The 25,052-nt window shown below is 33.3% G+C and overlaps 2 protein-coding genes across 6 annotated transcripts in view; one reads left to right on the top strand and one right to left on the bottom strand.

Moving 5' to 3' along the window:
• Positions 1-25,052, top strand: part of LOC132796795 (carbonic anhydrase-related protein 10) — a 59,087-nt gene that overhangs the window by 2,825 nt on the left and 31,210 nt on the right. For all 3 annotated transcript variants that reach the window (XM_060808091.1, XM_060808092.1, XM_060808090.1), the window contains one exon: positions 8,028-8,104. In XM_060808091.1, the coding sequence (XP_060664074.1) occupies positions 8,047-8,104 (58 nt within the window). In that variant the 5' untranslated portion in view covers positions 8,028-8,046. The remainder of the gene's footprint in view (positions 1-8,027; positions 8,105-25,052) is intronic.
• On the bottom strand, positions 14,052-15,213 carry LOC132796494 (uncharacterized). 3 transcript variants are annotated; one of them, XM_060807686.1, is made up of 3 exons: positions 14,899-15,213; positions 14,667-14,798; positions 14,052-14,526 (listed from the first exon to the last, which is right to left on the bottom strand). In XM_060807686.1, exons 1-3 carry the CDS (start codon positions 14,937-14,939, stop codon positions 14,514-14,516), a joined length of 186 nt encoding a protein of 61 aa, XP_060663669.1. In that variant the 5' UTR covers positions 14,940-15,213; the 3' UTR covers positions 14,052-14,513. The 3 variants fall into 3 exon arrangements, with proteins under 3 accessions (XP_060663669.1, XP_060663668.1, XP_060663667.1); XM_060807685.1 differs by having other exon boundaries at positions 14,052-14,798; XM_060807684.1 differs by lacking the exon at positions 14,667-14,798.

Raw genomic sequence — 25,052 nt, 5'->3', positions numbered from 1 at the left:
TGTGTTTAATGTTTGTCCCGGGTTGTTAAGAAATAAGTCTGATTGCGTCCCAACATGCTCAGATTTTAACGCGCTTTATGACCGATTTTACCATCAGACTAGGTTTAACTTTAAAGCGCATTGCGCACAAAAAAAAAAAAAAAAAAAAATACTAAATCAAAACTTACTTAAGCTCTTTGGCCAACTAATGCTTTTTGCTGAGAGTCAAGTTCAGTAACTTTTTTACTTGACCTTTTTAACACGTATTTATTTTGTGTGTCCAAAATAATTACGTTTCAATTATGTGCAGTCAAAAAGCAATGTGGACACTGTATTTCATTGCAAGTATCAAAAGGCAGTTTTAAAGTTTCTCGGTATTAAAATAGTATTCAAATTGGGAATGTATTTAAATATGAAACGCAAATTACAAAAGACATCAAATATAGATATTCATATTAATTGACTGATCAGAATTATTATTGAATTGCATATAGGAATAGTATTTAATAAAATTTTTGAATTCATATTTAGTATCAGTCATTAATATATTTTATATATACCATATGTGCAATTTTCTGTCCCACTTAAAAAAAATTAGTTACGATTGAACTTTATTATGCGTGAAATGACTTGAAGATAACACTAATATGTAATTATATGTTACGTACTGAAAGCGTTTTTATTGTAGATATTTTTAAAATTAATTTTCAAGTTCCAAATTATTTAAGGTCTTATTCAAATTAAGATGTATTTTCTTGTAATCAATTATTATGTTTTAATTTCAACATCCATGTTAATGCAAAATGATGTAATATATTATTTAATGTTAAGCATAATTGATAAGATTCATTGCTGATATCTTGGCTGGCTGATAACATATCGGCAATTACTTAATGAAAATATATATTATCTACGGCTCTTTTTTAATTTTAAAATAATGGCTTTTAATCCATATGTGAATGGCACCTGTTGGCAATAGTTAGCAAATTTATTAAGAAGTTTTTTGGCAAGCTCAAAAAGAAAACCCTTTTTTTTTGGTGTCTGAAGGACTTGTGGAATTCTTTACTGTTGGATGTTCTTGTTGTATATTGTACATTTTAGCTAGCTCTTGGTGCCTTTTAGAATTATGTGATATTTTAAATTTGTAAAGATTTTATATTTTGCTAAATAAGTAAAAATATTAAGATGAATTTTCAGGAATTTGCGGAATTTGAAAATCTTTATGGCTTCTTTTATTTTGGTGCTGCCAATCACTACACCAAAAGATTAAACATATCTATATATTATATAAGTATACCGCAATCGATTAGGCATATAATATTTTATGCTTATTTTCATAAAAAAATATTCGAGTTTGACTTATATGAGTGTGTGTCTTCGCATAGTCACGGAAAATAGAAAAGTGTCTACGGCCTGAACTGAAAGGCATTGCACACAAATTTGTTCTTGGCACGCGCCATCAGGTGCCAGAATTATTAAGTTACGGTAATAACTCTTGAGCAGAGGCCACATAAAATTTGTCCATAAAAGAATCAATACTCAGTCAGGCCTATTTGAGCCATCCTTAATGTCAGCTCGCACGATTCATATTTATTTTGCTATTACAAAGCTATCAACTAAGGAAACTTAAACTCTTCCCTATTCGTCTATCTTTATTATAAAAATAATAAATACCTAAAATATTTAATTAAAAAACGACGCTTTCAGAGTTTCTTTATACTAAATATGCTATATATATTCAATAAAATTAAAATAAAAACTGTTCTTTTATATGCATAGAAAGTAAATTTACATTTTTAAGCTGGTTATTTAAATATATACTAAATATTCTATATGAACTGTACTTTGGCACTCTTATAAAGTAAATGCATTACGTTCTGTATTCAATTAATTTTTAATTTTTTTAAATGATACTGAAAGCGAGCTTATTGACACAGATAAATTAATTGAATTGTAACTGTGATGCCAAGATGTTTTTTTGCAAAAGCAAGAAATGAAACTTACTTAATTTTTTATAGGCTGTCAACTTTTGTAGTTCTTTCGACATTTTATTGTGTACTTTGTCAATTTTAACTTACTGCTGTTAACACTTAATAAAAGCATTGCAGTAGCTTGCTTTACTTATAGTTTGGTGTGGCATATATAATTTGAATTTTGTATATTAATGGAATTGAAAGTGGAGACGAATTGATAATTAATTTAACGCAAATGCGTATGTAATAATATAAAATGATTAAATAAAAACTGCAATGTAAAAAACATTTTTTTAAATGCAAAGACAATGACATCATAGAAGACATAATGTTGTGCAATATCACCTGTTAGTTCGGACGTTTTTTATAAATATAAATATACAATTATTCTTTATAGTGAAATTTGTCAATACAATCTTTTCGTCAATGACCTTCTTTATACACAATATTTAATAAAATATATACGATAATTTATAGGCAAAAAAATGAAAGTTATCTTCGCATTTAAAGTGGTAAATGAATCAGTCACTTTGATAATGCAGACCTAGCTTAAATCAGAGATTCTGAAGGAAAGATTGATAGCTTATGCTTCTAATATATTTTGATATTTGATTACCACATCATTCGATGGCACAGCTATAAAAATTAATAAAGATTTGATACGTTTATGATCACTTTTATTATTGAAACAGATAGTTAAAATACATTTATGTAGTATACCAGACAAGCAAAAGTAACTCTTTGGTACTTGAGTCTTATAGATTTTCTTTATTGCTGCTATTCACTGTCAGATCAGAACACTAACTAACTTCAGAAGAATGCGCATGGAACCGAATCTCTTAACTGTCGATATCAGTTGCGATATATTTTTAATCGATATATATCTTTTGAATGCATATTATTTTGAATTTTGCTATGCAATTTCCAACACTTATCTTAACGGTATTCGAGTATTGGGCCAGAAAGCTGGAAAATATTTCTAGCTAGCGAAGGAATTTAAAAGAAATAACATTTCTATTAATATGTATACATTTATGACAAAATAAATATTTGATTTGTTATTTTATTCATTATATATTTTTCACATTATTTGACGAAATGTGACTGTTATTCACTCAAGTAAAATCATATTACATGTTATTTGTTTGCTTGAAACACCGTATCAAGATATGGTCAATGGGCAGGGAAAAATATTCATACCTCGATGGAATGCATGCAAAAGGGCAAATAGCTGCAATTGGCCATCGTTTTCTTAATTTGTTTTAAATAAATACTGTTGGCTTGCTGCATCTGCAGCATCTTTTACAAGGTTTTGTCGACCATTGCCCAACTGAGTGACCAACCCAACCCAACCCAACTCAATCCGAACCAAACCGAACCGAGCAGCCGGTCAGCCCTTCGCTTTCTCCTACATCTCGAAACTAAATGACAATTATTGTCAGTTTTTGGATCAGAACAATGCGGATGCAGCTGCAAAAATCTGTCGGTGGCAAAATGCCTTTCCATATTTTTCATGCGCAATTTCTGGATGTGGATGCGAATGTGGATTGGGGTGAATGGTGAAAGAGGGGAATGGTGAATGGAGAATGGAGAATGGATTGAGGGTCAGAGAGAACGAATGGGCAATGGAAATGGAAGCTCGTTTCCATCCATTGCATTGGTCTCGCGGTCTCTGTTCGCTTCATATACATTTTACTTGTGTGTATTTATTTATTTACGTGGCCAGGGCTAGTCGATAGGCCAGGTCCAGTTCGTTGAAGTTGGCCGGCCGCCTGGGAAAAGAAGAATATTGCAATGGCTGACAAATTTATTTCGTTGCCGTTGGCGGTTTTTTCTTTTTGGCTGCCGCATTTTTTTTTTTGCTACTTTTTGCATTATTTTTATTTTTTTTTTGCCATGTGACAGTCCTGCCATGCATATTAAAATGTTAAAAATGCACATTTACTTTTGCATATTCATTATTGAAAACTTTTTCGGTGCAATTTATAAATGTTGTAAGCACAAAAAATAAATAAAATTTAAATTTGTGCAGCTAGTTTAATCAGCAAATAGTATTAAGTCATTCATTTCACACCCAAACGTTACGTTACATTTTATTAAACAAACTGACGAAATGCAATGTGCAAAAAAGAACTTTAGACGAAAACAATTGCTTGATGATGGCATCCAAAAAGAGCATTATAGATTTTAGTGAATATATAAAAAAGACTTTCGACACGAACTAATTCTTTTTATGTGTTAAAATTGTATCACAATTTGTTTTTCGGAAATACTGGAACACTTTTAATATGAATTGTTTTGCTCTTCACATTTTACATTTTATTTTTTTAGCAAGTGATTGAATTTATGTGAATGATTAAAAAAATGTATAATGTTAAATATATTTAATGAAGAATTTGTTTGGCTCAACTCCAAACATTATATAAAAAAGTTACAATTTTTAGATTAAATATTTTTTTTTTTTAGTTGCCTTTACATTTTTATTTATATTTGTTATATTTATCAGAGAAGATGTACTAAAAAATTTATAAAGTTATGTTATTATAATTAAAACTTAATTTATATTAATCTGAGAAGGAATTTTATTGATTGCAGAATAAAATGTATATAACAAAAGTTGTTTGTAAACACAATATTTTTTCTATGATTTATTTAAATTTAAAAAGTCTAAACGATGTGTGCATTAATCTGAAAAGGACTTAGATATATTTACTGCAATATTAAATTTATATTACAAAAGTTTAAAATTTTATGTTCCAAATTATTTTTTTTAATTTTTTAAATTTCGAAAAACGTAAAAACATTAGAACAAATGACTTAAAAAAAACGATATTTATATTATAAATCTGACAGAGACTTAAATTTCGTGGGGTTTTGATTTTTTTTAAGTAATTGTTGATTGTTGAAATGTCAATGGGAATTTGAAGCTAACCAGCGCCCATTTGTCCGCAAATTTACTCTTCTATAACGATAACTCACATGTGCAGTCATCCGCAATTGCAGTTGCCAAATTGTATGAGCTATTATTTGAGGGTCGACTTTTATTTCCGTTCGGCTTCTTCTCAAGATTAAACAAGCGCACTCTAGGCAGTAGGGTTAGAGGGCAAAACACTCATGCTCTCAACAATCATGTGCAAACATTACAGAATTATTCTATGCATCTAAATTAAACTGCAATTTTAATTTACTTTTATGCAAAGATTTTAAAAAGCTTAATCTAAATATTACAACAAAATTATAATTAAATAAGAATATATAAAGAAATATTGTGCAAATTAAGTAATGGAATTATTTAATAAACAACAGCAAATGATTACAAATTAATCATTTCGAGCACTTCTCGCCATGTCCTTGCTCGTGTTTGGCTTTTGCATATTTGCCTTTCTTCGGACTATGAATGCAACACACAAGTTAGCAGCAGTTTGAAGTCGATAGAATGGAAAGGAGAAAGGCAGCTCATCACCAAAGTGGCAGCGAGGACATGTGCCTGTGCCGTTGCCTGCGCACATGTCCTTTGACAACTGTATGGCCACACATACATATATACAGGATAATAAGGCACTTAACATGCACTCTTCACCATCGCCACCATCGTAACTGCTGCTGGCTGCTTGCTGCTTGCTGCTTGCTGTTGCTGTCCAGCACAATAATAATATCTAATAGGCCAGGACGACAACAACAATCTACAAATAGTAGAATCCTTGGCCGTTGGACTGCACGGGAGGGGGAAAGTCAAAGGGGGCGACAACATCGACGTCGACGTCGCTGAGAATGTGGATGAGAATGACGAAGAAGACGTAACAAGGACAAAAGCCGCACAGGAGTTGAGCAAAGTTACATAAAGTCGCTACCACAGAGGCATGCCACAGTCACACTTGACGGAGACCCGATTTGTGGTTCACAAATTTGTTGCTGCTCTCCGACTCGACTCGACTTAGCTTGTGAATGCTGCTGCTGTTGCTGTTGCTGCTTCAGCTTTTGCCTTGGAGCGTTATGTCACCTACCACACACCTACCTTGAATAACGTTAAATGTCCTGCTATCAGCTTAAGGCCAAGCAACATTGCAATAATACATCATTGTTATGAAATGTACTTGAATCGAATAGCAGCAATGTAACAAGTCAATATGAGTTACAAACAAACTACATATATACTATTTACCTCTAATAATAGTTAGGTTACAATTTGTCGAGTTGTCGAAGTTTCAAATGGAATACCAAGCAAGAAAGAAAGTAGATTACGGTATTATTCTTAAAATACTAAACTATATTTATATAGTACTACATTCAAAATATACCAAAGAGTACAAAATATACCAGATTGTCAACAAAGATAATTAAGACACGGTAGCATTCGTCATTCTTTGCCATACAAAAGTTTTTCCAAAATGACTTCTTAAACTTTTATCTGATCGCATCAGGAATCATGAATATTGGATTTCCATGTACCGAAAATCATAACTCTATCTTTAAAATGTCGCCAGTTATTCGATTTTTTCGATTATTCGGGCGGCAGTGGGCGTGTCAAAAATTCAAAATAACCTTGAACTGCCTGCGAAAATAATTATATCTCATTCTCTTATACCCTCTGAGATCTTGGCGTTCATACTAACAGACGGACATGATAGTATCGTCTCGTCTGTTGCCGCTGATCAAGATTAATAAATTATTGGGTGGAAGATGCCTTTTTCTGCCTGTTACATACACTATGAACAGCGGGAATAAATAAAGATTTGTTTAAGTTATTTATTGACGCATTTTTGATAATAATTCTATTTTTCCATGATCCGATTTCAATTCGAACTTTTGAAAACGACAAAAGTGGCATTGTTACTCCGTAAAAATGGCTACGAGTGCTCTCATTGCTATGTGTTGATAGTAGTTAATCAGTCAGTTAAGATAATTTACTAATTTGGAATGATATGTAAAAGATTCCTTACACTCTAGGTTATAAACATGTGTAAAAGATTCCTTATACATACTCTAGGTTATAAATATAATTCATCAGAAGCTGGACGAAAAATAAATAGAGATCGAAAAATACAAATATTTATATATGTAAATCCTATCTATATCTTTGTAGGGCTTAGGTAACACAAATATAAACAGAGCTGCAAGAAATTGACATAGTAAGCTATTGGTAATCATTTGGTAATTGATTGGCTTAAAAAATGCATGCCAAAAATTTGTCTGAAGGTGAAAAACTTGCATGTCAAGGTGTGAGACTAGGCGGCGGACCGAGATATTTGTGAAGGCGCGTGTGGTAAGTGGGCGTGGTCAAGCAGGAGAGCTTCAGAAAGATTGCCAAGCGTACTTCAGGTACTTATGATCAACTGTTGTTCAACAGTTGTGACTATTATTAAACAGTTTCAAAGAACTTCAATGCATTCAAAGTAATCGCTTGGTAAACGATCGTGTTCAAAAATGGCTTGCCAAAAATTTGAGTGTATGTGTGCCAAATGTGTGTGTGTGTGTTTGACTAGGCGGCGGACCGAGATATTTGTGAAGGCGGATCCGCATAGTGGGCGTGGTCAGCCAGGATAGCTTCATAATGATTTCCCAACTCTCACATATATGTATGTGTGCATGTGTTTAAGAAATACTTACTAATTTGCGTAAGTATTTTCTATAGTGCAATCGCAAAAGTTTATTAGAAACACACACACACATACATCCAGACATACATATATATGTATGCAAGCTGAGAAGTCTTAATGCAGCTCTTCTGCTTGGCCACGCCCACTAAGCGGATCCGCCTTTACAAATGAATGATGATGATGTTTTCTTCTGGTGTAATGCATACTTTCAAATAGATAACTTTCTTTGAAAAATTGTATTAAAAGTCAGTTATTTTATGTTCCTATTAACTTATGTAGTTGTATAACATAAAATCTTACAATGAATTATTGATATATTTATGGCACAAATGTACTTCATGTTGAGATTCAAGTATTGCTGAATTGGGGCTCTTTTAACTTAATCCTCTGACGTTTTGTTAAAACTACCTAAAGTGCTTATATAATTGGTAATTTGGTTAACATTAACGAACGCATATTCAAATTCTTTCATTTACAGCTCCCTAACATATCGAATTATGGAGCTGTTACAATTAATCTGCTACACTTTTATTTTTCTGCTTTCAAGGATGCTAGGTAAGTTATAATAAGTTAGATACATATTATTCGGAATGCTGTGCTTAAAAAATAATTTTAAATTGAAGTACACATACTACTTTTCTATATTGATTTTCTTGTTTTGTTATTTAAAGATTAGCAACTATTTTTGTCCAATTTTAGATATGTACATATTTGTATATACATATCACTAGAAAACATATTTATAAAATAGAAAAATGTAAGGGTAAGTAAAATGAAAAAAAAAATGCTTACAATAAAATGCGTGCTTACCAATTTGCATTCAAAACACATTCAAAAATACACACAGTCAAACATTTATTTGTTAAATTCAAATCGAACTAATCCCTTCGCATGGACACATAATATATAGAGTACTGGAAATCTGCTCCGGCAGATGAAAATATGAGTGCCGACCAGAACTAAGAGCACACTAACAGTTGCTATGGTGATTTTTTAGCTATTTAGCTGAACTATTGCAAGTGAGCCTCATTTAAATGATGGATTATACAACATTGTGGCTATGCTGCTACCATATCAATGCTATATCCTTGTTATGAGCTGTACACGAGCTAATGATGGACAATACGCGTGACCATGTTTAAATCCTCTCGATTAAATAGGTTGCAAAGTTTCGAGTGTACTCTATTAAATAAAAAGTAGTGAAATTTATAAGATGAAAGAAGACTATTTTTTTGCTAAATAAATTAAAAACGCACTATTTCCGTCCATGCAAATGATGCACGATAACAAACAGCTGAGCGTGCTCGACTGTAAGATACGGGGTAAGAATAAAACCTTAAGGACTTCTTTGTGTACCTATTTACATTTTTTATTTCTATTTATTTCTATCATGTTGGAAGTTATTAAGATTTATTTTTAGTTTAATTTTTTATTATTGAAATTTATATAAAATGGAGTTCATATTTTTGCTTTTTATTTATTATACAATTTATATATAGTTATACTTTTATTTTTAGCAATTTCTAAGTTTTTAGTTTTATTTTCCATTTCTTTAGTTAGATTAGATATACCATTATTTAATATATTTATAATATATAGTTATACCTTTTTTTAAGTAGATTCGAAGATTTTAGTTTTGTTTTTTTAAATTTCCCCCTTGACATTTATTGAAATTTTTGGCGTTTTTTTTAATTTCTTTTGCTTAAGAAATAATTTACATAATTTTATGTGATGTATGTATTTTTTTATCTTGACGATTATGACTTTCTATTTCAGCAAGACGTATATACATACATATGTTGATTTTTGACTATGCCACATCGGTCATATTCACAACACTCTTTAGTATCTTATAAAGTCGGAGATGCCTGCTTATTCCGCTCATATACCTTTGCACAAAGCTATAATGCCTTCATTTCTACTTCTATGTTTTTTTTTCTGTGCTCATTTTGAATGTGCAGAGGGTATAAAAACTGCAATAAATTCACGTCAAAAATTGTGCAATAGTTGCGTCTCTGTCTGGATGTACGATTTGCCGTCTCGTAGAAGCGCCTGGATATAAAGCAAGCAACAACGACGAGGTCGGCAAGGTGCAAGCTATATATGTATATATGTATATATATATATATATAAGTAGTTGTGCAGTTGTAGTGCACACTCATCACTCCACGCCCTCTGCACAATTCTGCATCTTTAATTCTACATTGGCTCTGGAAAAAGTTAACTTGGCGCCAAGGCGCCTCTTGAGGATAGTGACTTCTCTGTCTCTCTCTCTCTCTCTTTCTGCTTCTCTTGGTCTGTCTTTCGTCTCGTTGGTTCTTGTGAGAGACCCTTTATTCTTGCTGATAAGCATTGCCTCGCCCTTGCCTTGTTTGTGGCCCACTTAAAGTGCGCCTTTCGATTAAACTAAACATAAATTTTATGGACGATAAATCAGTCGAAAGTGTCGAGAGCTGCCCAACAGCAGGTGCGAGTGCAAACTCCAGCAGCCGAATCTTTCCAAATGCAGCAGCCGCAGTAGAAGCTGAGCTAAAACAGAAGCTGGAGAAACTGAGCTGGGCGCCTAAAATTTTGCAGTCATGTGAGCAAATCAAGCTGCCCCAAAATCTTCCATCCAGTCCTTAAAGTCACACATACATGTATGTTAGTTTGTATCTAAATATAGTATATAAAAAATACTATTTAACAAAAATATTGTATTCAAAATACTATTTATAACTAAACTACTATGTGCATTCGCATTCAGTAATATATTTTTGAACTGTTTTTATTTTTGGACACACGATTCGTTGAATTTTTGGAATGAATTTTATTGTGACCGAAAGTGCTTGTTATTGTTGTACTTGTTACTTCCACTCTTGACTTTGTTGCTTGGCCTGCAGGTCATCATCATTGCCGTCATCATCATCATCGTCGTCATCGTCATCATTGGCCATTTGCCTTTAATTTGCGCTGAGCATTGACAAACAAGCCGATAAGTACTTCATCAACTGACTCTTAGATACTCTTACAAATATCATGAAAAGTGTGTGGAGAGTATTATTTTATACAACAATATTATTACATAGTTTAAGATAACAACTGATTGCTCTTTTTTTTTTAATAATTTAATTTCTTAGCAGATCTTTCAATATTTATGTAACTTTTTTGGTCTATTATTTTTCTAATAGTTCACCAAGCTAAATCAATTTTGGTATGCTATTTATTTATTATAATCAATATCAGTCTGTTAGTGCTTGTCACAAACCTTAACACAAACCTTAAATGCTCCTTTGCCCAGTCTCAATGGGAGCAGTGTATACAAAACCAACAACGCTTAAGTTGCTCGACTCGCGCGCTAATTAAAAACGGCCGTAGAAATATTTCGCTATCGTCGCGACAGAATATGAGGGGTATATCAGGTATGGCAAAGGTGAATAAAAAGTCAAAGTGCATTTGTAAATATTAATATTTATTTATTTGCACAAGAAATTTAATAAAATTAAAATAAATGCGCAACATTGCCGAGCGAAAAAAAAACCTTCACTTTTATGCATTTTGTTGAGTCAATTTTTAACCGAAAATGCAACTTTAATTAGAGATTGTTATAGCTTAAGTTTTGTTTCCCTGTTTATTTATCTTGGAGTCGCTGTAATACAAATATTCTCTAAATAAAAGGAAAACCTAGTTAACTCTTTTGTATTTATTTAATTATAATTTTAATTTAATATTGTGTTTTTTGTTTAATACATTTTTAAGCAAAAATTACATTTTAGTAGGAAATTTTGATAGCTTCATTTTTTGTTTATTTCTTGCAACATTTACATTGCTATGTTTTTAGTTTTAATATAAGTATCATTGCTATTTAATGAGTTAATTTTTACAGCGCCGTTTTTATTACTTTGTTCTATTAAAATGCTGTAATGTCAGTACTTAGTTCGTAGTTATCAAAAATTATCTACGTAATGGAATATATTGAAAAATTAGAAAACATAAATAAACATAGATTTTTTGCCGAAATTCAAATTTTAGGGGCAGATTGTTACAGCTTAATTTCCACAATATTTGAAATATTGCAATACTGAAATATTATTTCCAAAATGTTGAATTATTATACTTTCTATTAAAATACTACAATGTCATTGCATAGTTTGTAGTTGACTAAAGCCAACAATTTTCTAATTAAATAAATATATTGAAACATTAGAAAATTGTGTGAATTTTGTAAATTTGGTATCGAAATATGAATTTTAGATTCTTAGAGCTGAATTTCGGCAGTGTTTGAATTTGAAATATTGCAATATTATTTTCAAAATCTATAATTATGCAGACCATATTTATCAATTCGTTATTTAAATTGAAATGTTTAAAGCTGCGTAAATTTTTCTCAATTATCGGTTAAAATCGATTAGAAAATTCGATACCGAAGTTGTCTCGTAGCACATAAAACGCTAGGTTTAGAGCTAGTTATAGGGTATATTACAGAAGCGCAGCGTCATTAGTTGTTTTTTGTATTTTTGGGTTCACTGGCACAATGAAAATTAGCCGCTCAAATCAGGAAGTGCAGTTTTCATTTGCACAATGCTTCCAGCACTAACGGAAAACAAAAGATAGCACAAACAAAGACTTGCCGAGGGGGCGGAGGACCGAGGAGTGAGGTGGGGGCGTCGTCATTGCCTGGTCCAAGTTTATCTTATTTGGACCTTTTCTTTTTTTTATTTTGGGTGAGGAGAGGAGGAGGGGAACAGTGCTTCGATGTGGTCACAAATAATTGGCCAGGCGTTTGACGCTTACATTTTATTGAATGCCAGCTGCAATTGGCAGTTGAGTTCAATTCAGTTCTAAGCTGGCTCAATTGTTGGCTCCACACTGGAAAATAATGGCCAAAACGTCGGTCAACTGGCAGATGAATGAAAGAGGCGGCCGCTTCATGATGACGACGGGGTGGAAGAGTAATGCTGGGGAGGGGGAATGCGAGCAGCGTAATGGTTATACTGTGACTTGGCTTTTTTTTGTTTTTGTGCTCTGCGCAATGCATTTTGCCATTTGGAAACTTTGCTAATAAATGGCACTGGTCGGTCATAATATTTTATTTTCAACTCATATTTTACGCGCGATGCCCTTTCTCGCTACGTTCTCCACTTAGTTACGCTAACGACATACGAACAAACAAACACATATACATAGAGATGTACTATAAACCATATTTAAAGTTCAGATTCAAATGCGACTCATAGTTCAAGAGTTTTGCACTAATTTTTGTCGAATTTCACTATCCAGCTATCAGACATATACATATGTATGTGTGTGCTTGTGTTTGGCGAATGCAAAGCATTACTTACAGATCATTTGTGGCAAGCAGTGGGCGTGCCGAAATTTGCTTTCTAAGTGTGGCAGCATTTTACGCTTAATTAAGCATTGATGATATTACGCATACGCCACCGATTCGCCATCGATAACGATGGGCTATATCAACGAGCAACGCACACACACACACACACACACACACACACACACACACGCACGCACAAAGTGCCCAGTGTAAAGGAATGAGGGAGGTCGAACATGAAAACCAATAGCAACACCTGTTGTGTGTTTTCTCTGTTACGAGTAATGGTCGTCCCTAAAAGCGGGCACCACATTTTTTAGCTCACAATACAGCAATAAGCACTTCAGACGCACCCAACAAAAACAACGACAACAACAACAACGACAGCAACAGCGACAACAACAGCGACAACAACAGCGACAGCGACAACAGCAACAGAGGAGCGACAACAATAACACGAACGTCAATAATCATAACGAAATGTGAACGTCAAAAGGTGAGGCAGCACCCAAAATTGCTCAAGAAGTCATAGTGGTTGGGAATGTGTGCAAGCAGCAAAGGCCACAGTGGAGCGGCTGCGTGAAATCAACCACAAAATTAATTTGAAATACTAAAATTGTCTACTAATGTTGTTCAAAGGCAATAAGATAAAGTGTAGCATTTTTCACTTAAAATACTATATTTCACTAAATAATAAGCAACAACAAAAAAGTGGTGACTTTTGAGATTTGCATTGGATTCGAAATATTTTCGTGACTGCTATACACAACAATAAGGAAGAATACATAAAAAATAAAGGTCAACGCAATTAAAAATAGCAACACATTCAAATATGATTCCGCTAAGAAGTCTGCATTAGAAACATTAAAAAACAGCCAAATATAATATCCAAACTTATCATTTATTACCTTAAAGTATAAATACATTATGTATAAGAAATGAACGTTATAATTGAATTGATTTTATATAATTTTGTGACACAACAGCAAGGAAAAAAATACTATAAAAATTCTTCTATATATCTTGCGATAATAATTAGATTATTTCATAAGATAAATAACAAAAAACATTAAAAATATAAGTTTTTTTTAAATTTGCATTTGTATAAACCAAATATATATGTACATACATATGTATATACTTGAATACATTTGTACATTTGATATAGCTAAGCTCCACTGTCTGTGGCGTATAGACAAAATCCAAAACTGTGTGTGCTACTAAAATTTTATGGTCATGGGCTCCAGAATCCATTTCCTTGCATCACTTGCTGAATGTGCCACACAGGTGACGGCAAATTGATGCTTTTATTGTCAGACGTCTCCATCTCCCCTCCTTAACCATCAGCATCACCATCTCGCAACTCCCAGCTCCCAGCTCCCAGCTCCCATCACCAATACCATTCGCATCTCTATCGCCTTCGCTCTGGTTCGCAGTCAGTGACCTGCTCTCTTCTCCCTCCCCGTCAGATGCCTTTAGTTGGTGTTGCTGATGTCGCTGTTGTTGTTGTTGTTGCTTGGGTGCCAAAATGCCAAACGCTGTCAACTGTCATCACTTCAATTCTGTCGCCTTATACCTCGGCGCCTTATATCCCGAGCTTGCTTGCTTCTCCTGTGCTGTGCTGTGCTGTGCCGTGCTTGCATTGAGTGGCTGCTGTCATGTCAGGCGGCTATAGACATTGCCGTTCATACATAATGGACTCATTGATATTCGCAGCAAGGCAACAAACAGCAACAAAAGCCAAGTGGCTTTGACTTTTTCGGTTGGCTGACGGTTGCTTGGCTCTTGCTCTTGCCTCTTGGCTCTTACCTCTTGGCTCGGCTCTTGTCCAACCAACCGACTCGACTCGACTCGACTCGACGCGACGCGACGCAACGACTCACATTTGACCCGGAGTCGAGCAGAGCTTCAACTGTTTGCTGCCAGCTTATTGTCCTCGCCCTTATTTTGGGGTTATATCAGTAATTGGCAACAAAACGAGTGATTAACCTGACAACACACACACACACACGCACACACAAACACAACAATTTACACTCACTGCAACAGTGACCACGATGGCGGGCAACGCCCACATTCCATTGCCACATTTGACCTTGTCCATTGCAGTAGTCATGAGTGTGGGTCGCGTCTCAATGATGGGTATGGGTATTTGTGGGTGTAGGTGGATAGGTGGGTCTTCGGTCTGGTCGGCATGGTGTTGCCATTGTTCAATTTGTCGGACATTAAGTGTATGGGCTCGGCTCCCTGCCGGGGTAATTGGCCAATATTCAGTGTCCATTTTCTCCAGCTAAATATAACTAAACCAAGTCAAATTGTATTATTTATTCGCTCAATTTCATTTCACATCCCACACCTAATCGTGCACAGCATTAAATCACAAGAAAACTGTCAAATATGATTTTTGAAGCATATGTCGACAGTCTGTAAGTGGAAGCTGTATTATTGGTATATTTTATATACTATAAAGTTTTGAAGTTAACATAGGGATAGCCATCCATTTTAATCTATTAGCAAGTATAATTTTGAAGCTATAGACAGGATTACTTATAATCATAAGATCAAAATTGTGAAATAACTTTACATGGCAAAAACGGTTGCTGCAGTCGGGTCTTAGCTGCTTTGGTTGACAATCTAGTATATTTTGTGTTCTTCGGTATATTTTGAAAGTAATAGTATACTGATATACCAAATATAGCATTCGATGTATTTAAGTTTTCTTTCGGGTTTTTAAATTTTGTGTATTTTAGCTGCTTTGGTTGACAATCTGGTATATTATTAATGTAATAATTTATTGGTATACCAAATATAGCAATCGGTATATATTTTAGTATTATTCAGTTTATTAATTTTGTATAGTTCCAGATTAATCGTCGGATCTTAGCTGTTTTGGTTGACAATCTGGTATATGTATATATCATATCGGTATATTTTTTTTTTTTTCGGCTTAGTAAAATCGTAAGTTTCAAACTGTTTTGCTTGTATTGAAATGGGTAGCGAGTAGAGCAAATTCGCTTTTTTACTTGTTTAAAGTAAATTAGTATTCGAAATGTAATTTAATTAATTCGTTAGCATATTTGTTTGTTTAACACAAAGAATTTCTAACTAAAGCAAACCACATTTAAGAATTTGTAACTCCTTGAAAATAAGCCACATTTTTTTTTGACAAATCTACAAGAAACATTAAATATATTGCATTTAATTTGATTGTGCGAGTTTTGCGTAATATTCATTTCATACATCAGTTTTTATGTTTTATACACCTTTGGCTATCAAATTCGTTTGCTTTTAAGAGGCGAAATATTGCCGCAGACAAGAACACAGACACAGTATATATGGCAGAGTACATAGTGTAACTTGTGTTAAAACTTGCTCGTATAATTTAATTTTGAGGGTGCGGCATAAATTTGTGTTGTCTCACGTCTTCTTTGCCTTCTAACATGGCCACCGACACATTATCGGGGCGCAAAAACCTTCCCACCTTATTTATTTCCGGTACCCAAAGGATACATGGGTGTAATAACTTAGTGTAAATGTGTGTGTGAGTATGTGTGTGTGTGTGTGTGGAACAAGCGAAAGGAGTTGCCGCCAAAACCTCATAAAGTTTTCTTGATCAACGTCAGCGGCAGAAAAAATACAACTGCTTTTCCATGTATTTCTTTTGAAGCGCTAATTTGTTTTGGTCAGACTATAAACAGGAAAAATCTCAAATAAACAGCAATTTTCTATTCGAAAAGGAAAATGACATACAACTTGCTCAATCACTTCAATCACTACCTTTAAAAAAAAATTTGAGCAGAAAAGATTCTATCAATGATGTTTTGAAATGTGCTTATGCTCAAATCTAAAGGATTATTTTATTCAAAAAGTAAAATTATTTGGATTTTTTGTATTTAGCATTTACATATATAATTATCAAATGTGGCCAAGCCTAATCTCAAATCAAAAGTAGTTTTAAATTAAAATAGAATGTCATATAATTTTTTTGATCAAAATATCTAGATACCTTTACTACTTTTTAAACTTTAACACATTTTTGATTGTTTTAATCACTTAAATTTTATTTATGATTAAGAGAAAGAGCATTGTATACTTTGAAAATATTTTTTCAGACTTTTTAGTAAACTACTAATTAATTTTAAATTTATGCAAAACACATAATTTTAGCATGTACTCATATATCTTTAAAATACGTTTTTGTCTTCTTCTTTGCTTGCTACCAATTTTCATAAAAGCAAAACAAATCCAATGAAGTAAATTTCATTTCTGAGTTACAACAACGAAACAGCCAACAGGCCATCTTGATGTTATCTTACTTTTTGCATTTAACTGCTCCTCAACTCGTGTCTTCAGGACGTGCAACAGTTACCAAAAAAAAAAAGAACAAAAAAAAAGGGTTTTCCAAGTTTTGCGGCTTTTCAACAGTCGCAATATCTTTACCTTAGAATGCTGCTGGATGCTAAATTAAAACTGTGCAACTTTGGACTGTGCACATTGACTTTGTTACGATGTTGCAGTTCTTGTTTTCGACTTGCTTTCGACGTGCGTCCCCAAAAACGCAGACACTTGTGAAAAACAAATTGTAATAATGTTATTTAAGCTGCAATTAATAAATTATTGTTGAATGTCTTGACTGCTTCAAATCTGTTTGCTTGATTAAGTAAATGGTTAAGTTTTTACAGAGTGTGTAATAAGTTGTGTAAAAGAAAATGGCTGGAAGAAAATACTCAACTTCCGACACGAACAAGTCGAAACAACGTGCAGCATGTTTTTTTTTTTTTCATTGTACCCTTTGAAAAACAAGTGTGAAGTATTTCATACCTCTCAAACTATATCTGTTGCTATTTTAGGGTATTAAAGAATCTAGCATACCTTTCGATGTCAGAAGTTGACTTTATTTAAACTTGGCAAACAGTAAGTTTCGCATGCAAAACATGTGTAGACTTGAAGAAACGACATTAGCTGGCCAAAAAGCTTTGCTAAAGTGTTTGATTATAGTATTTTCTTATTCAGCCTTAACTCTGGCTAAACGTGCCGATGCAACTGGCCAAATGCTCAGCTCAGCTCAGCTCATGTCTACCACCCAACTAGAAACCAGTCTAGGTCCACAGTTCAGTTCGGTTAGGTTTTGTTTGGTGCAGTTCAGTTCAGTCATCGGCAACCTGGTTGGTCAGATATGCTTGGTTGCTCAATTTTAATAGCAATGCGACCTTAGTTTGAAATTTGTTTGGCTTTTTCGAGTGTATCGTCAGATTTGCGCACGCAAATTATTTGCAAATATTTGTTTTTATTTTATTTTTCCTTTTTTGTTGTTGTTAATATTGACACGTGTGTGAAAATAACATAAATGCAGCTTAAAGTGCTAACAGATTGATTTTTATTAAAAACAAATTTATAGTCTTTAAAATATATTCATGACAGGGATTTTCGATTTATTTAAAGTCTAAAACCTTGCAAAGTTTCATAAGCGAATATATTATTTGGCTATAAGTTTGACATTTAAGGAAAGTATTTAATCTTTAAAGCCTTTGTACGACTTATAAACATTTTTCTGCGAAATAGTAGAATCACCAAACCCTTTCCGCAACATCCTCAACGCTTTCGATACCGAAATTTCAATCCGCAAACAAAATTTGATGGCACTTCTCTGTTCAATTGTAAAAATCGAAAAATGCATTTTTGGTCGTTTGGTAAGACAAGCAGATATATATTACTGATTATAATATTAACATGAAATTTCGCTCAGATGTCATTAACAGTCTTGCCAACTTATGAAAAAAAGAACTAACCCGAAATGCTAAGCTCGCGTTGTTTAAATTTAACCTTTTTCCTAACTTGTTGCCCACTGAAGTATTTACTACTTGGTTATTAGTTATATTATAAAATAAATCCAGTTCGCTTTGAAGGGTCTTCTCTTTATGTAATCCTTGCTAATGTTATTTATTTTATTATATTTTAATATTATTTTTTTTTTATCACGATAAATGATACTTAAAATAAACTGTTCACCTAACTTAAATGAACATATACATTAAAATATTATAATATCTGTCTGAAGTCATAAAATTGTCATGCGAATGGCTCGCTTTTAAATACTTGTTTATGATTTTAGATTTAATACCCATAATTTACGGTCGTATTTAAAAAAAATCAGCTAGAATCGATTTCTTATTTGTCAATGAAACAAAATGAAAATAAATGGTGAAAGCTCATTTATCAAAGCTTCAAACACACACATGCACATACTTGCTTTCTTATTTGCGCGTTTTTATATATATAATATATATATAAATATATATGTATTCATGTGTGTATGTGTGTTTGTGTTGATACCGATACTCGATACTCGACGCGTAAACCTTTGAATGTTCTGGGCTGTTGCGCCATTATTGTGCTCAACGACAATGTGTGCACACGTTTGCCCTCATTTTATTGGATGGTAGTGAAATTCAAGAGCCTCCTTTGAATTTATTGAGTACGGCCCATTATTTTGCAAATGCATTTTGCATGTTTTCTTCCATTTATAAATCGCTGCGAAATTCCGCACACAAAATTCAAAGCACTATTTCAATTAAATTTCAATGAAGAAGCTATTTCTAGTAAATGAATTCCAAATGAAAAATCCAGCAACTTGTTGACCCTAATGATGCCTTATTAAGTTTTCGTAATAAATGTTGCGTTGCATTATATAATTTTGTAACTGAAAATATATATACTATATATGTTTATGGTAAATATATGTGGCTGTGTTAATTCACAACTTCAACATGGTCAATGCGCCAGCAAAATGGCAAACAGCATTTCTAAAGAAAGCGAAAGTAACCATAGCAATAGCAATCGCAATAGCAATGGCAATCGCAATGGCGACAGCAGCGGAGAAGGTAATAATACTTAAGGTTTGTGCACTATTTCCACTTAGACTAATTAACTGCCCCATCACTTGATGTTGTTATCCATGCCGTGGACAGCGCAGCCACTGTCAAATGGCCACCAACTGCACAACTGCACAACTGCAGAGTGCCTTCCAACTGCAGCAAACTGTAAAGCCATTGTTGGCATTTTTCCTGCTGTGCTGTGCTGCTGCTGAGCTGAGCTGTGTAGTGGCTCTTGTTGTTGCGGCCAAGCGATCAGCCGGTCAACCAGTCAACCAGTCTCTTGGCTTGGCAACAACAACAACAGTGGCAACAACCGACCGCAGACAAACTGGCAGACAGACCCGTAGGTAACGTAACTAAATCTCTAAGCTATCCCCAAAAGGAGGGAAAAATATAAAGCAATGCCATCCCCCCAAAATGTGCTCGCTTAACTTTTCACTGTTTGTGATGTTGGTCATTTGACATCAACACACAGCTGCAACACAGTGAGTGCAACAATCACATCAAGCAGCACACCAAGTAGTTGATGTTGGTGTTGGACATTCTAGTGTGATAGCAAATGAATAGCGATGTGACTCTCTCTCTCTCTCTCTGTCTCTCCTCTCACTTTCTGACTCAGGCAATTGTCAAATGTGTCTCAGCATCTAACATTAAGTGCTCCCACAATGAACATACCTTCAACATGCAAACACATGCGTGAGAGGTGTTTGTACCTCAACCACAGAGAAATAAGCTTCATTGCTCTTGGTTTTGCTGAAATCTAGCAAACTGTCTAGAGCTGTTAAGCAAGCATCTTTGTAATAACTTAATGTAGAAACAAATTAGTCGATCCCAGATTCACTTTTAACTTTAAAAGTCTTCTCAGAGAATAGAATATCTAGTATAACTAAAAGTGTTAAATGTATTATCAGAATGCCAGGCTTAATTTCGAGTGAAACTGTCGAAAATAGCAACTCATAGATGATTTCCTGTTGTTGATTAAAATTAAAGAACAATACTTTACTTGGTAGATGATTATTATTATTGAAAAGATTTCAACGTTCGAAACATTGAATAGAGTATGATATATTTTAAAATCGAGGAACCGATTATTTTATAATTAATTATTAAATTATTAACAGCAAATATTTATCGATTCAATTTATTGATTCATGCTCATCTGTTCTCTTTTGTGGTTTCTACGCTTTTCTACCCTCTTCAAATTATCGATATGCCATACACAATGGATCTATCGTACCGTTATCGATATTTTGACAAGAATTGTTGTGGATATTTTAAATCTGTTTTTTCTTATAGTACATCTAAGCGAAATTGTATACTATATACAGTTCGGCTCTTTGGTTGAAATTACATCAATCGAAATAAATATTGAAATATTATATATATAATCTTAGATTGTAAATAGCTTTAAATATTTTAACTTTATCGTTTGTACTATTTTTTAGGCCAAATCGAAAATAAGTGAAATTCGAATAAATCGAAATAAATATTGAAATAATAATATATCAAAGATTTTAAACAGCTAAAAGTTTATGCTCTGCTGGTTCCGATTTGCATTTTGACAATTGTTTTCTTCTACTTGATTGACGCTCAACTTCAATGTTTGCACTTCTGTTGTTTTTTATTCACCGTTACATCTCGATTTCGCAGTATTGCGAGCATCGTCGACGTTTTCTGCATTTTTGTAAGCTTGCTCGACGTGGCAAACTATTTATTTAGTAAAATATTCATATGACAAGTTGCGCTACTTTTATATGCTTGATAAATATGTTTCAAGCCAGTATTCAATGTTGAACTTCTTAATATTCACATGCACTATTTCACGCTTTGATTTTGTTATTAATTTTAATAAAAAGTAAATTGAATTTTAAAACTGTATTATTTATTTTAAAATTAAAAGTAAATTAAACTTTCATCTATGCATAAACTAAAATACCTTTAATTTAATAAAAGTTTTACGATTTAATATATTTCTATTACATAAATTAAAAAAAGCTAAAAAGATCTAAAAAAAATAAATTAACTGATAATATAAATAATAATTTTAAATGAAGATACGAAAAATCAATTAAATACAAAAATAAATAAACAAAATTAAGATAGAATATTAAAAATGATAAATGAAATGACTAAAATAGGTAAAAGATAAAAGGAATTATATAGAAAAATTTAAGTTGATCAACTACATCCAACATTTGTTGCAAGAATTGTGGAAAACCTAGTAAAACCCAATATGAAACTTATATAAAATGAATTTGGTTTAGTAAAATATAAGTTTTAATTACTAAATTGAAGACAGGTTGATTAAAAGCAAGTCGTATAGAGTGAGCAAAGTGAATCGATCGCAGCGACTAATTAAAAGTAATGAAGAGTTTTGTTCTGCAGATAAAATTTCATTTGGATGTGCATTGTAATGTGTCTAGTGTCAACTTTGAAATGCTCATAAAATTTATATATTCTTGATTATCAGTAATAGTACGAGTAGTGGAGCCTAGTTTTGTTGTTGTTGTTGTTTCAATTACTGTCGTCTGCTTGCGTGATTTTCGTTATTGTTGTGCAAATGGAAATCGAAAAGTGAAAACAAAAAGGAAAAACTGCGACGTGCCGTATAAAATTTTAGCTCTTTGAGCGTAATTGAAATGACATTTACCATTAGCTAGTCATGGCTCAGACAGCCACACAGCAACACAGCTGATACTGTGACTCTTAACTCTCTGTCTCTCCCTCTCTCTCTCTCTTTTGTCGGAGCTGTAACTGTGACTGTGAATTGAACGCGGTCATTTAAGGTACGGTACAGTAAAGTAAGGTAAGGTAGTTGAGGGTCGAATAGCTTGGTGGACAATTGGTAGGTAGGAAGGTTGGTTTGGTTTGGTTTGGTTTGGTTTTGGTAGTACGAGTAGCTAAACAAAGGCGTGGCCCCGGTATGCAGCCACACGAAACCGAAACTGAATAAAATCAAAGAACAAGGTGTGGCAACGTCCTGGAGCGAGAAAATGGCTGCTGGTCACTTGAAAAAGAGTAGCACCAACAACAACAATAAAAACAACTACAATAAAAAAAAGCGAAAAATAAAAAAAAAGAAAAAGTTAAAAACCAAGTCAGAACGACGAAGGGAATTACAATTGCCAGCCTGATGGGTGGGGAGGGGAGGGTAAAAGGAGCTTGCCTGGTAACCAAGCGACATGATTGAAAGCTTTCACTTGTTTGTGTTTTAAGGCATGACACACTCACTTCGCGTGTATGTCTGTGTGTGTGTGTGTGTGTGTGAGTGTATTTGTATTTGTTGAGGCGCGCGCGTTGGTGTGTATGTGTGTGTGTATGAGTGTTAAATAGTCGACATCCCTGGATACCCCTCGTTAATTTGCATATTGTAGCCTCCGATCCAGATTGAAGGTAAACTCGCGTTATGAAAACTATTACTCAGTTTATTACTGGATAAACGAATGGCAAAATGTATTGTTGACCGATGTGTAGTATGGAGCATACCTTCCACATGCTATGATAAGAGTTCACCGCAAAATGCTCGATTTTAAAATACAATTTACACTATCAAAAGAAGGGAAGGTGGAAATAATCACTAATGAAATAGTACTAGCTATAGAATATACGATCGTGGTTTTAAAGGTTGCCAAATCAGTCCTCTTACAAATTATTATATTGTAATAATAATAATAATATTTGTATTACGAATGGTTTCTCTGTTCCTTTCTTGTTTTAGAAAGTTAAAGTTTATTTTGTTTAAAATTGATTTGAGTATTTAATTTATTGTAATAAAATGAATAATATTTCAAAATTAGCCCTATTCGCTCTGCCTAATCTCACTAAAATAGAGACTTTAAGTTAATCAAATAATAATAAAATAATATTATAGAAAATAATAATATTTATATTTATTTTGATATTTTGTAGATCCCAAAAACCATTGATTAACTTTTAACTTTTTATTTTTTTTATAGTCCTGTAACTTTATTGTATTGTATTTATTTATTATATTGTAGTATTAAAACCGACCCATCATTATAATAAGCTGTGAAAGCTTTTCTGCACGTCCTCTTTCATATACAGTAAAGAAAGCGTTGGGCACAGAAAAAGTATCATTCGATGTACCAGCTGATACAAATCATACTTTATTTGTTATTAATGCTTAACGCTGTGAATAGCTATTAACTAAAGGAACATTCGATTCGTATGATAATCAATTTTGAAAATAATTCTAGCTAAGACTAACTTCGATAAGCAATTTGCATAAGCCAAGCCGAAGATCTTTGCAGCGAGTGGTTTAGAAATACGTTAGTGTTAATTTGATGATACCAAACATTAAAAAAAAAGATAAATTTGCATAGAGTATCTCGAAGTCGATCATTTTCGTGTAAAGCGTTATTTTGCTAGTCCTCTTATTTGGTATTCTACTATCGACGTCGTCATCGCATTTAAAAACACGTAAACATAGCGAAGTCGCATCCAGTGTTCGCTTCGTGTGTTCTGCTCTTAGTCTGAACGCCCTGACGCGCCCTTGTCTGCCACAACTACGACTACAACAGCAACACCAACAACAACAATAACTTGAACAGACAACATACAACACACAGCACACAACAACAAGAACAAGATGAAAAGCATTGACGTGCGCATTCTAGACACGCTGTCGTAAGTTTAGCCTTTTGCCATTTTAGCTGATTGTTTTTTCTGTCGTGGATAAGAATACACATCATGTCACCAACGCCTTTTTGTGTGGGTAATATAATATTTTGTTTATGTTTACCCAATTTGATTATATCTATCACTATCACTAACTAAACCAGCTCAAGTTTTTATAGCACGGCTCGCAGTTTACTTTGGCGGAATATGCAAATTTTTACTCTTCCCTTCTGCTGTCCTTCTGCTGGCCCACAGAACGTCGTAATACCTTTCTTATATGATATGCTTGCTGTATATTGTGACATACCCAATGCGTTCCTTTATATACTTATACACACTCCTAAGTTTATATATGTAACAACTTGAAGGGTATGTTTAAAGGTGCGAATCAAATATAAAAGTTAATAGTTCATTAATTTTGACTCAGTAGTCAATACATTTCATTCTTAGATTCTGATCATTTTAATTACAATTTAGAGAATATTATATATGGCTCCCTTTTTGTTTAATATTGTCTTATTTGTAATTAAAATGGAAATGACCACTTTGTATATATAAAGACATTTTGTTGAAAGAGAAATCATTACTAAAGGTATTGTCATAGCAATCGCATATTTACTTTTAGTGAAAACATATATTCAGATGTGGGGTCGCCTAATGCTTATTTGTTTGCTTATGCTCT

The sequence above is a fragment of the Drosophila nasuta genome, chromosome X (genome assembly GCF_023558535.2).
Source record: "Drosophila nasuta strain 15112-1781.00 chromosome X, ASM2355853v1, whole genome shotgun sequence".
NCBI classification, from domain to species: Eukaryota; Metazoa; Arthropoda; class Insecta; order Diptera; family Drosophilidae; genus Drosophila; species Drosophila nasuta.
Note: the sequence above shows the minus strand (reverse complement) of the source record. Positions and strands in the feature narration are given on the sequence as shown.